This window comes from Pelecanus crispus, chromosome 5 (assembly GCF_030463565.1).
Source record: "Pelecanus crispus isolate bPelCri1 chromosome 5, bPelCri1.pri, whole genome shotgun sequence".
Taxonomy (NCBI): Eukaryota; Metazoa; Chordata; class Aves; order Pelecaniformes; family Pelecanidae; genus Pelecanus; species Pelecanus crispus.
In genome coordinates this window covers 12,913,759-12,927,183 of record NC_134647.1, presented here as the reverse complement: position 1 = coordinate 12,927,183, position 13,425 = coordinate 12,913,759, and the positions used below count along the sequence as shown (strand labels likewise).

At 40.2% G+C, this 13,425-nt stretch overlaps 1 protein-coding gene across 3 annotated transcripts in view; it reads right to left on the bottom strand.

The window, feature by feature from the left end:
* MYLK (myosin light chain kinase) overlaps nucleotides 1-13,425 on the bottom strand; it is a 225,921-nt gene that overhangs the window by 32,222 nt on the left and 180,274 nt on the right. For all 3 annotated transcript variants that reach the window (XM_075710329.1, XM_075710327.1, XM_075710326.1), the window contains one exon: nucleotides 11,734-11,887. In XM_075710329.1, the coding sequence (XP_075566444.1) occupies nucleotides 11,734-11,887 (154 nt within the window). The remainder of the gene's footprint in view (nucleotides 1-11,733; nucleotides 11,888-13,425) is intronic.

Sequence of the window (13,425 nt, the reverse complement as noted above, 5' to 3'; positions counted from 1 at the left end):
ATCTAGCAAAACCTACAAAATAATGACGATTTTGAACCAGATGAACTACCGGCCAAATGTTGAATGAGAAATCAAAGGGTGGGATAGAATGACAGAAGATGAAAAGAAAAAGATAGAAGGTGTGAGATGCTACAAACAGTGGTTACACTGTACATGGACTGATAAAATCCTGTCCCGTTTTGCTGGTTAAAACTACTAATGGACATTATCACTTTCTCCTTAAGAAAGGCAGAGCTGGCAAACTAACCAAAAAATACAGCCACTTTCTCAGCAATAAAAACATCCAAATGCTGGGGAAAACTACTGTGGACTTTGATCAAAGCCTTACTGTGGTAGGCTATATCAGTTATCCCTCCATACTCAAATTATCATTCCTAGGAAAATCACTGAGCAAACAGAACATATTAGAAGATATATAAATAGAACTTGTTAAGTATGAGGAAAAAGCCTGGGAAGGAGGAAGGGAGATGGACACCAAGGGTTTGCCGGTGCATTCAGCATGCGAATGCCCAGGCGGAAGAAAAAGTGACTGCCCGAATGTAGGTTATCTTTGTTCATTTTGGCACCATTTAAAACACCATTCCACTAGGAGTCATCATTATACACTACATCTCTTGTTAAACACAAATATCAGAGACCAGATATCCTTAACCTCTGGAATGGTTTATTGTCCTGCTTAGTTGTCACATTTTACTCTCCTCATTTTCTGGCAGAATAAAAGGGACTATTAACAAGCATGAATTTATAGTGTAGATATCATGAACTGAATCACAAGGAAATTAAATGATTTGTTCAAGATTAGAAAGAGAGATTGTAGCAAAGATGAGAAGTGAATCTTGATCTCCTGGTACCCGAACAGCAGCACCCCTCTTCCCTGTACAAGTCCTTCCCCAGCCTCCTTGGAGCTGCAAGAAGTGAGAATTCAATGCTCACACCACCCACAATATCAGAACTCTTGTACAATACTACAGCAGCCACCAGAGAGCTGGTTGTGTGGCACACATGGATTGTATGATTTTAGTCCAACAGCAGCAATAGCCATCTTCTTTTCACTACAACTTATTATGCATGCACACACTGTAGGGAGTGATGCTACCTCTGTCCTCTTCAGATTCTGTATGGAAGAAGGCTATTCAGCTCTGTTTCTTGTTTCCCTCCTATATAATCATCATTGTATCATCTCAAGATGCAGATAGAAGAACTTGGATAAGTAACAGCTGACGTAGCCTAAATCCAAACAGAACAGAGCAGTTGCTGATAGCAAGAGGAAAATACTTTGAAGAAAAAGTTAAGCCAGTAGTCTATCACCTTACAGAGGCATCTGTTCGGGTTTGTCAAAGTAGTGGAGATTCTCTGACATCTGCTATGCACACAGCTATTTCTGGATGGTGAGTGTTTGGTTTTTTTTTTAAAAAAAAGGAAAGTGTTAGCTTGCTGTAATGCTCTGCACTGAATTTTACATTGAAGGAGGAAAGAATGCATATGCTTCAGTCTTGGCAGAGCACAGGAGCCTGCTTCCCGTGCAGGACATGAAAATACAGTCTCTCTTTGGTGACTTTCAACACAATTCTGTTTCCAAATGAAACTCTGGGCATGATTTATCAGTTGCCTAGGCCAGTTACCTTAGTGTCCTCTCCTTCCATGACTCACCTAGATAACTGCAATCCATTTGGCCAGCATAGTTTACGGACGCAAGGCTTAGGTATGTGAGCACTGGAGAGAAAACATTCATGGCCAAGGGGACATCAGCGGTAAAGAAAATACTATATGGCTTTAGTCTAATAGCTGCCAGCCCTGGGAATATTTCTACTTTCCTAATAAATTTTCTCAGTAGGCAAAGACGAAAACCTGCAACCATGGCTGGACTCTCTTGAGCCAGAAAGACGCACATTTTTGTTTGAAGTCTACCATGTGCTGCTGCTTGCAGATCTGTTCAATGTATAAATACTGGGGTAGTAGCTGCTATGAGAGATCATAAACAAGAATGAAAGCCTAATCTTTCCTCTTTCTTAATATGACAGATGTATATGTCCCATTTTGCCATGCTTAAAAATTATATGATATCAGACTGCATGGTATTCTACAGCCCTGCACATTCAGAGAATTTGCAGATGGTCTCTCCATGTGTCTGTTTTGTTTCTCAGCAGTTTATTCTATGGGGATTTTAAAGGTTACCCTTTATTCATCTGTCTGTATTGAAAGCTAGGATACTTTGCCAAACTACATTCCCTTCTGGAATATGAAATCTCTATCAGCACAATTAACTGCTTCCAATAAAAATATCCAGTGGGTTGAAGAGGGGTGTGGAAGTCAAGCACAATTCTCTATTTTGTCCTTCTCTTTCACTGTTTAGCATACCATTAATGTCCTTGAGCTGCCCATCTTCAGTATTTCATTTGCATGTCACATGCAGTCTTTTACACACACAAACATAGTTCGTACTTAGGCTTATATTATGAGGGCTTTACATATGCTTCATTGGACCACAATTTTGGTCTTCTTGTTCTGGACTAAACCATAGCCACGACCCAACATGTGAACTAGAAGGAAAGGAGTACATCCAAAAATACACTGCCCCTTGTGAACATTTCTATAGGGGAAGCAATTAACTTAAAATATCAAGCTGTAACTTCAGTTTCACCATTATAGGCAACAAAAGAAAACATGTATATATTCTCCACCATAAGATGTCTTAACTACATGAGACTAGGGATACTCCAGTCTTGGCTAACTTACAGCATGCATATAACACCAAAATCAAGACTTAGCTATGCTTTATGATATTCTAGATTGCCACAGTCAAATTGGCTGTATCCATACACTCCTGTTGAAACTGGTCAGAATCCTACAAACTCCACCTTCTTTGTAGCAGACAGTACTTACACCTCTTTTACTAGGATGCATGATCACCTCATTTGCCTAATAGTATGACTGCAGAGGCTAATAAGATAGTTGGAGGTAGGACAGTTAAATGCTAAGGGGGTCTCAAGCACAAAGCTCCATACGTAACCTCTTTAGGACTATCAGTGGGGTTGCCCCAAGCTGGCTCCCAAAGCCTAGTGGCAGGCAAAGGAGATGGACAAGCAGCCAATTTGGCCTCTAGCCTGCCTCAGGGACTGTTCTGCACATCAGCACAGAGACTGCATAAAGTCACTGACACAAGTGGCACAGAGGAAACAGCAGCAGCAACTCAGACGTGCTATACACCATGCGTAGGGGAGTAAGTGGGGAGTGGAGGTGATGTGAAGGAGGGCTCTACTGTTTTCCTCCCTTTGTGCTGCAGCAAACTAGGCACAGATTAAAAGAAACCCTACTTCCCAACAAAGGGAGACATAAATTACCACTATCCCAGAGCAAGGAGGTCAGATTCCAGTTTATGCTTTGTGGCATGCATTCCTTAGGGCAGATGGTAAGGTCACGAGCTGGCTTCTCATGAAATGTATAAGCCACATTTAAGACCATACCAGGATTGAAATGTGCACTTCTTATTTACTCCCAAATTGAATTCAGCTGCACTCCTTCCTCAGACAAAATCTTAGAAATATTTTGGTAAACAGGTTTTGATATACAGCCTGGAGTAACCTTTAATTAATTTGTATTTGTACACTCTGAGAAGCATAAAGCATAAGTACGCTCGGCCTTTAAATCATTGCTATTTATGAGACAAATTTGACTTGAGGTCTTTGCCTTTTTTCCAGTGGTGTGTAACACAAAATTCCTCCTGATAAGGAAAGGGACTTTCTCTCTTTCTGCATAGGTGGTGAACCCACAGCTCAGACAGGACACCCACATAACATGAAACCGTGCTATCCAGATCTCACTGCCTTCTCCACATGGCTCAGTTTACAGAGTCTGCAGGACACAAGCACCATTCCAGGAGACCAAAAAAGGCAGCAATCTCCTTATCTAACTCTGAGCGCAGGGAAATGGAAATTGTTCTGCTACTTGATGTGAGGGTCAGGCTGAGCCAAACCAAGGCGATAGGGCTTGCTGCACATTAGGAGCTTGCAGGCTCTTAAACAGCAATGCTGTTCCAGTAGAAAGCCTCTGAAAACTGAGAACAGTATAACCACAGCCTCTGAAAAAAGTTATTTTTCTTTTACTAACAGACACAGCACTGAAACAAAGTCTCTGAAGTAGTTTTCTTTATCTGTTCTCAAAATTGGTTTGGTTTCTTTCTAAATCCAGTTATCATATTACTGTATAATACTATTACTAGCTATTGTGATATTTGTCTGCCAGATAAAGAACAGACAGAAAGAAACAATTTAATTCCATTCCACAAGCTGTTTAGCCAGAGAAGGTATTTAATATACTGCAAAAGCCAGTTGAACACTGTCCATGCCGACAGCACTGGCAAAGCCTTCATTTGAAATCCATCAGCAGGAGAAAAGCGAAACCATAAAAGGTCATAACTGAACTCTGCATTATTGCTGACAGGGCTCGGGGTCATGGCAGACCTCTCTGCTTTGCTCGGAAAACTATGCCCTGCAACTTTTCTTCCAAGGGAGAGGAGTGCTGTAAATAGGGATATTATTACCCCTTAGCACCCTGTAACACCCATTAGTACCCTTCTGGATGTTAGTGTACCACAGGTTTAGCATAAAATTAAACTAGAAAAGAATGCCTGTGTTCTCCCGCAAAACAACACAAAAGAAGTTGAAATGCACAGAAATTTTCTCCTAATGAAGCAGCCTCCCCAGCAGAGCTGAGGACCACATGGGCAAGGATATTTAGCTCAGGGGACCAGAGTTGGAAATTCATCCCTCTCCTGTAATACACACTGTGGACTGCTGCTAGCCTCCTCCAAGTGTGATCCCTCACCATACTGCCCCTCCCAACAACTTTGGCATAAAACTAAGTTATTTAAAAACTGCCCTTTTGAGACCTGCGGATAAAGTAGCTCACAAATACTGGAGGCCCAGAGCACCGCTTTGTGCTGTTGTTCCCACTTTGCCAGCTGGAGTAACTCAGGCACAGAAGAGTGAAGTGACCTTGCCCAAGGACACGCAGGAGAATGGAGCTGGGAACGAAACCAGAGCTCACCACTCCCACGCAAATGCCCTCACCGCAAGAACATCTCCTTCTGCCACAGGCCTAATGGAACAAACAAATATATAATGCATTCTCAGGAGCCCTTTTTCTAAACCATCTGCTCCTGTGCCTGAGTCAACAAGCTATTTGGCTTACTCATGTGCTACATGTTAGGCATCTGGTTTGACAACTGACTGAATTAGAGCTCCGATACCTGTCCACTGAAAGGCAGAATAAATTTTAGGACTTTCCCCAGTAAGACTGTCAGCAGATCTCAGGTACCCACTGGGGTGAGTTTGGGTCCTAGGAACCCCATGTTTGTGTGCAGGAGTCGTGATGAATCATTTCTTACTAAGACATTCCTAGCATTTAACAGCAGGTAAACTACAGGAATTTTGTTATGAGAAATACTGTCATTATATTTCCTTTTCTTCATGGTGAAGGTAGGTATCAGGAAAAATAACTGTGCAGGGAGTTCTACTGGAATTTCTCCTACCAGAAATGACATTGAAACTAGATGGCCCTTCAAGGAATATATCTGGATTAGTGTACTGGCACTGATGCATAGGGCAACGTAAGCTGGTTTTCCTCTATACATTGTTGCCTTGCTGTGAAAATTTAGTTTTGATACAGCTGCAGAGTTTTGCCACCAAACATTACTGGGGAGGCTGACAGTGGAGGTTACAACACTGCTGAACTACAACAGCAGCAACAACAGCAACGTAAGACATCTCTTTCTTAACCACCAGTCTAGTTGCCCTTTAACCAAAAAACTGGTGACAAAACTCCTCCAGCAATCTAGCGGAACTTAAAAGGCTAAAGGTTAGAGACCAAGTCCACCCACATAGTCTTAGGAAATTCACTGCATACTTGACCCTGAACATAAACAGGGAATCACATGGATACTGCAAGATAATCTGATGCTTCTTGAAAGAAGATGAAGTTTCAGAAGCATTCATGTTAGCACGTCTGAGCTGCAGCATTCTCTGTAGAAGTGTTTATTGTTGTTCTGCTTCACTATCTGCTTACAGATGTCTGCACTTGCTTTTCCAGAGAGAGAACGCACAGTTTCTGACCACTGCTGGATCCACTCAGTCTGAGCGGCTAGCTCTGAGCCAGACTTCTCAAGCACTCACAAAAAATGCTGATAGTGCCACTGTGAACTGTTGGTTATGCTACCGCATTTTCTTCTAACAGAGTTTCAGGCCAAAGAACTAATGCTAACATAGCATGTATATATGTCACTTGTTGAACCAGGACCAAGCCCTTCATATAAGCAATTAATAATCCTACTGTTATATTCAATGACTATTGGCGTTAGTGATGATCAGATCTTGTTCTCAAGCTAAACTTGTATTTTCTCATTTTTGCTTGGAAAGACTCTGCTCATACAGATTCTGCTGAAGGCGTAAAAGTAACAGTTTCCTCACAGAAAGTAACTTCTCTGTCCCAGCTCAAGTATGGAATCATAACCTCATACAGAGCAGCAGGTATTACTTAGTGAGTTCATGTTATACGACTTGCATGCCTGTGTGCAACATGCTTATATATGTGTCCCTAAGTGTTTGGTTTATCACTGTCCAACAGTACATGAGGATACAGTACACAGAACGTGCGCAAACGTTTAGAGTAATAAAAACACCATAACAATTATCTTTAGGCCTCTCAGGGTATAATGATATTGCTCTTATTCTTCTGCATATATCTATTGTATAGCTCACTAATCACCATGATAATTTTTTTAATACCACACCACAAACAATACAAATCTAAAGGATTTATAAAAGACAAACAAAGCTGATCAAAATCAGCCCCCTATGTGTTTTTACTTCTGTATTAACAAAAGAAAAAGATGTCATTAATATCCAAAGTATTCACCAAACACTGATCATCAGAAAACCCCTGTATACTAGACATGGAAACATGTTTGCCCAAAATCATGAAGGAAGCTTGTGGCATAGCTGCAGAAGACTACTTCTCTAGTGCCAAATTCTCTTTGTTGAATACTCCGTTATCCTTTTGACTCTTTGTTATAGTATCCAGCTTTAGCCAGTACGAAAACCAAGTTCCTTTTTCAAAAGTGGTTACAGATTGGGGTATTCCTGTCACATAGCCAAAATGTTCAGAAGCAGAAATTTGATAAATTTACCCATATACATCTAATAAATGGCATGAAAGGAATGAATATTTCTTGCTATCACTGTAGAGGAAGGCTCTACTTTGCCTAAATCAGTCCTGTCTTACACCAAGCTCATCACCAGCTCATTTAATATAGCTTTGGCAACAGAAGTCCACTTTAATCTGACACAGTGTCTGCTATAAATTATTGGCTCAGTCCCACATCAGGCCATTTTGGTTTTGGAGCAGAAACATGTTGCAAAATCTCCCTAGAGAGATCACTCGGCTAATGAAATTGCTTATTTAAGAGAGCTAACCATAACCACAGAGAAGAGCTCACATGGACATTTTGGGACCAGTCAACCCTTTAAAAGAAGACATTGCTTAACTTGGATGTCTCACTTCTACGGCAAGTCTCCCAGTATTGTGAGTACTTATACAAAGTTACACAATGAATCGATGTGAAACTCAAGACTCAGTCCTTGTGGCTCAGTGCTGTGTACTCATCACCACACTGCACTGCCGATCAATTAGCAAGTGTCCTCCAACTTGACTACGTATCTGTGCATCTGGTGTGTGGACTGCAAACAGCTCACACTGGAGGCCGAGTGTAATGGACATTTGGATCATTGCTATTCATTAAAATCGTAAAATTAAAAAAAAAAATCCTTAGAATAAAGCTGGGTCTTCTCCCATGGCCCAAACTGCATCAAATCATATACTACTCAAAGTCTTTAAGTGTTAGAACCCCTGTTCAGTTCAGTTAAGCTTGCAGTTGAAGTCTGAGCCTGACACTGTGAGCAGTTGAATTTAAGACTTTAGGAGACAGATTCAAAGGAATTCAGGGTAGATTTTTTCCTCTAAAAGTCATTGTCAAAAATCATTTATAATAATCATACCCAGCTATAGTTTACAGTCTAGGACTCAGGGTTTAAATCATAGCAGGATTATTTCTGATTTGAATCCTGGCAGATAAGCTCAGTCTGTTGTCCTCTGGTTGGAGGTAAGTCAGTAATGGTATTTTTTGTGAAGAAAGGTCTTTGACAACCAAAAGCATAAAACCAAGATCTTAAATATCCTCAGGAAGGTCTTTAGACCTTCTGCTCAAAGCAGGATCTGCTATAAGGTCAGACCAGATTGTTCAGATGCTTATCCGGTCTGAACTTGAATATCTCCAAGGATGGAGACTGCACAACTTTCCTGGGCAACCTTCTCGCTGGCATGTGTTACAGTCCAAATTTAATTTGGGAAATGCTTATTGGAGTCTTTCACATGAGAAGCTTGCCCATCAGCATGAAGACTTTGCAACCCACATGGCTGTACAGAGTAATAATAAAAGAAATACTTCTTTATTTCCTTATTTACTTAATTTTATATTTTAATGAGTGCCTTTGATTTGCTAAAATTCAGAACAGACAAGCCTGTTAGCTACCTCTTTGAGAAACATAGCTCTAGGTTGGGTCAGACACGCTCCTCCAGAGAGCAGATGTTCTCTATTTGTAGTTTCCCTCAATATATTCAAGACTCAGTTGTGGACTGTGGTCAGTCAGCAGTGTTTTGAGCGCACAGCATACACATAGATGTGCCTTTTATCAGTAAATTCATAGGGAGGAAGCTCACACAGAGTTTAGAGCCAACAGAGCTGATCTTTAGCACCAGGGCTTACTCCACAAATGCCTGCTATGAATGTGGGGTCAGGCCAGGGAGGGCAAGTTTCTTCCAATACTTTGGATGGAACAGAGAGAATGGACAAGTGAGAATTTAGGACTAAAGATGAGCTTTGGTAGACTAAGAGGTCTTACATTTTGCGTATTTAGAGAAGTATAGTTTCCCTATTCTGACTGGAGCAGGCTTTGGAGAAAAGTACCTTCCAATTTGCATGAACATTTAAAACCTTTGAAGGGGTGCAAACAGGGTGAAGGATTTTATCTCAGTAGTGAGATTCTAACCCACTTCCTAGAAGGAAGACATTTTTGCTCCCTTTTCCCACATTTTTGAGTACCCAGATGGAAGAATCTGGCCTTAAAACACATGTGTAGCCAACTAGGAATCTTGAGGCTTTGTCATGCCTTTGGCAGTGCTGACATCAGTGAGATGTCTCACTGAAGAGCTTGGCAATTTTACAAGAGGGAATTTATTCTTTTCAGTTGGAAACAGATTGCTTGTCATCAGCCAAAATGCATGGTAAACTCCAGCACATTGTAAAGATTCTTCACCCAACTGTCCCAAAAGCATCTCTGGGAATCCCACTGTTCTCTGGCACATTTCTTATGGAAGAGCAAAGCAGGAGGCTGAGATGTAGCTTTATAAGGCTATACAATTCAAAGACTTTCAAACCAATTAACTCCAAAGGATATAAACTAGTGACTTATATAATAATGAGTCAAGGCTCATACAGTGACAAGATAATAGAAATTGACGGCCTAGTTCAGCTAAAGAACTCCATCTTGCCCAATAACCTGCTGCAGTTAGCAGCCTGTAGCAGTTGCCTAGGGAAGAGTGAAAAAAAGGGAAATATAAAGAGTGATTAATCTCCTGCCATTCTAGCTGCTAATCAGCTGTGTTGGGGCTTTGGAACCAAAAGCTGTACCCAGAACAATGTATATGATGATACTTCAAGGACCAATTTTTCACGGTGTTTATTTTTACCCTAGCTATACTTCTGACCTGCACAGCCCGCTGTTGGAAGGGGTAGTACAATTTATCTATGCGTCATGTGAAAAATACTTATTCTATTTTCTTCTATTCTTGAATTCTTTGGCACATTGCTGGAAGCTACCTGATACTTATTCATTCAGCTATCTTTTAACTACAATTAAACTTCTCCCGCGTAGTTAGCGATAGGACGAGAGGAAATGGGCTCAAGCTGCACCAGGGGAGGTTTAGGTTGGATATTAGGAAAAATTTCTTCATGGAAAGGGTAGTCAAGCATTGGAACAGGCTGCCCAGAGAGGTGGTGGAGTCACCATCCCTGGAAGCATTCAAAAAACGGGTTGATGTGGCACTTTGGGACATGGTTTAGTCTAGTCTACCCTTGATTGGTTTAGTGTGGACTTGGTAGTGTAGGTTAATGGTTGGACTGGATGATCTTAAAGGTCTTTTCCAACCTAAACGATTCTATGATTCTAAAGCCACAGATTAGATGAAAAAAATTAATTTAAATAACCAGGAGGCCTCTACTGACAATACTTACAGCAGTATGCAACTGAGGGATATTGTACTTGAAAGTGTGATTCTACTCATTAAACTTTGTATGTTATTCACTGGATTGCTGGAATGAATTTCCAGTCCAACTTGGGTTAATGCTATTTTGCCATTGATTTAATTTGACTCAGATTTTCATCTTTGGCCTTATACCCGCATTTCTTTACTTGCTTACTAGCTCACATATCTGTTAGGACAGCAGAGCTAATGCAGTTATGAGTGTGCAATTAGGATGTGGCCTTTCTGGTTGAACTAGAATTTGTCCAAATGACTGGGCAAGCTCTGCCCTCCCCTGCCTTTTGTCAAAACTCCTCTGCAGGCCATAGATTACAGAGCCTAGAAACAGACCCATCCCACAGACTACTGTTTTAACCAAATCACCACCTTTGCTTGTAGAACTTCCCTAGATTTCCCTGGAAACCATTTGCTGTGTATCCACACCACGGTGGGTTCATTAGCCCTTTCAGAGCTAGATGTCACAGCTCTAGATTTTGTCTGATACTCAAGCTAGCTGGTCTGGATCTAGGCTGCAGTTTTATCTGCAAACATACTGCAACTGTCTACCAGTCTACAACTATCTGCAGCTGTCCACAGCCTGCTACAACAAACCTGATGGCCTGAATGTGTCATCTGACAAGGCTGAAGCTTTAAAATACATATGTGTAAAAGCCCATATATGAAGGACTCCATATTCAAAACAGACTGCCTTTATTCACTGCTTTCTGTCACAATAAAACAGTAGACTATGGTAGGAATTTCAGTGAAAAGGATAAAATGTCCCTCCCCCAAGCAACAGGATGTTTTCAAATTTACAGTCTAACAGAAACCACCTCAATCCTTCCTGAACTAACTTTTAAAATTTGCAGTCTAGCAAACATCTGGATGCTGCAAGCATTAGATGGGAAAAAGAAGTGGTATCTAACCAAAAAATGAAGACATGAGTTGGTTTTTTCATGTGTTTTTTTTAAAGTCTGAGCTATTTTGTACCTCCATCTGTAATTAGTAATTCTTCAAAATAAAACACAGTATATCTCTACTGAACTTGCTTACAGTCCGTATTACAATGTCACTGTCCAGTCCAGATGTTTTTTAAAGTACTAGTTTTTCATTTCAGTCGTCTTAACATATCTGATTATTTTATTTAATTTTTTGCATATCATCGTATATAAAGCAAATGTAGAGTGATGTCTGAAGAATGAGTACACACCTAAAACATATATACATATCTAAGAGGTTATTTGGGGTTAGCAAAGATGGACTATGGAATACCCTTTGCACTAGCAAACTGTTTTGAATTCTTTCAATTAAATACTGAGACATCTGGATTTAGAATCTAAAATTCCTTATAGGAGGAGATGTTTTTATTTATGGACTTACCAACAACTGTAAGGTTGACTTGTGCTTGTCTGCTGCCAAGTTTGTTCTCTACGACTAGGGTGTAACATCCACAGTGTTCCTGCTTTGTTGATGATATTGTTAGCTTGCTGCTGTTTTCAGCATTCTCAATTTTAATATATTCATTTTCTTCAATCTGCCAAATGCAAAAAGAAAAAAAGAAATCAAAGATTTTATGGGATAAATTCCTTCATATCTGAAAGAGCTTAAATTACAATACAAGGTTATCATATTGAGTGTTATCTGCAGATAACTCTATTACAGCAGTGAATATGTGCAGCTGGTAAAGAGTATGATCAACACAAAACATGTAGAAATGCAGTGGAACATTATAATGGCTCCAGTCCTGCAAAGGCAACAGGGAGCATTGGTGTTGCTGGGACGCCACTAAGGAACAGGAGTTTCACTTTCTAACTCCTCTTTGACAGGCTGAAAGTGCAAACTGTGTAATTGGCCAAAGAACAAAGTTTGGTCTCACATGTCTCGCAGAGACCACAGTGGAACAAGGGTTTAGCTCTGAATACCCTACCCTAATTCATTTGCCATTCCCCTTTAGAGGCCCAGTGTGCAAATCATCCATAGCTGTGACTTTTACCATCTTGTCTTAAACAGCCTTATTCTGTACTTCCACATAAATCAGGGTAACAGTTTCTTGGGTTTGAACAATTGAAGATGATGTTGCCTGAAATGGAGATGTAATGCTACAGCTGTGCAGAGAGACATACAAAGACCAGATTTAGCTTTCCTACAGCATTTTTATTTTCTGGAGAGGCAAAAATCAAAATCTCAGCTGAATACCATAGGCATATTATGAACTAGTTTTTAATTGAAACAAAGCTATCATAGCATAAATGGCCAAGGAGACTTAGATTTTAATCAGTATTAGCTTGAGACATGACAGAATATTTAAAAACCTCATAATGCTACACTGCAATTATAGAAGCTGTACACTGTGTTCTTATGAAACAGACAACATAATGTCAATGCCCTCCTTCCTCCCACCACTTCCTTCTTAGATAAGTGACTCTTCCAACTCATTATCAGAATTTCATTAAAAATGAAGGCTATTTAGTTTGCCTTATCTTGTCTCATATATTCAGAGAATAAGAAATGACAGCGCTAAGAGCAGGACTTTCCCTGCTTTCTCCTCAACTGAGATAGAACACATGCATTGCTATAGGCCAAAAAGTAGCCCGAGAAAGATGCTCCTGCAGTACCTCGAATAGAAACTTAGCAAATGGGATTATGTAGCATTACAGTTTAAATTATACTGAAAGTTGTTCCCCCCTGCCCTGTACTTTGTTCTTCTGAGATTCTACACTGGCTTATATGTTTTGCTTCATTAGATTTAGTCAAAGGGTAGTAGTAATAAAAAAATCAGTCTAGTAGAACTAGATCTGTGTTATGCGGGGAAAGCCCTGAAAGTACGCAGAGAAAGCCCTGAAAGGAAATGTAGAAATGAGTAGGCCACTTTTTAACTCCAGTCTTGAAACTAAAGAATTTTAAGAAAATATAGTAGTTCAGGAAAAAAAGGTCCCTTCCCCTAAAGTAAGAGGTTATTTGGGGTTAGAAAAGATGGACTCTGGAATACCCTTTGCACTAGCAAACTGTTTTGAATTCTTTCAATTAAATACTGACACATCTGTATTTAGAGTCTAGAATTCCTTGTAGGAG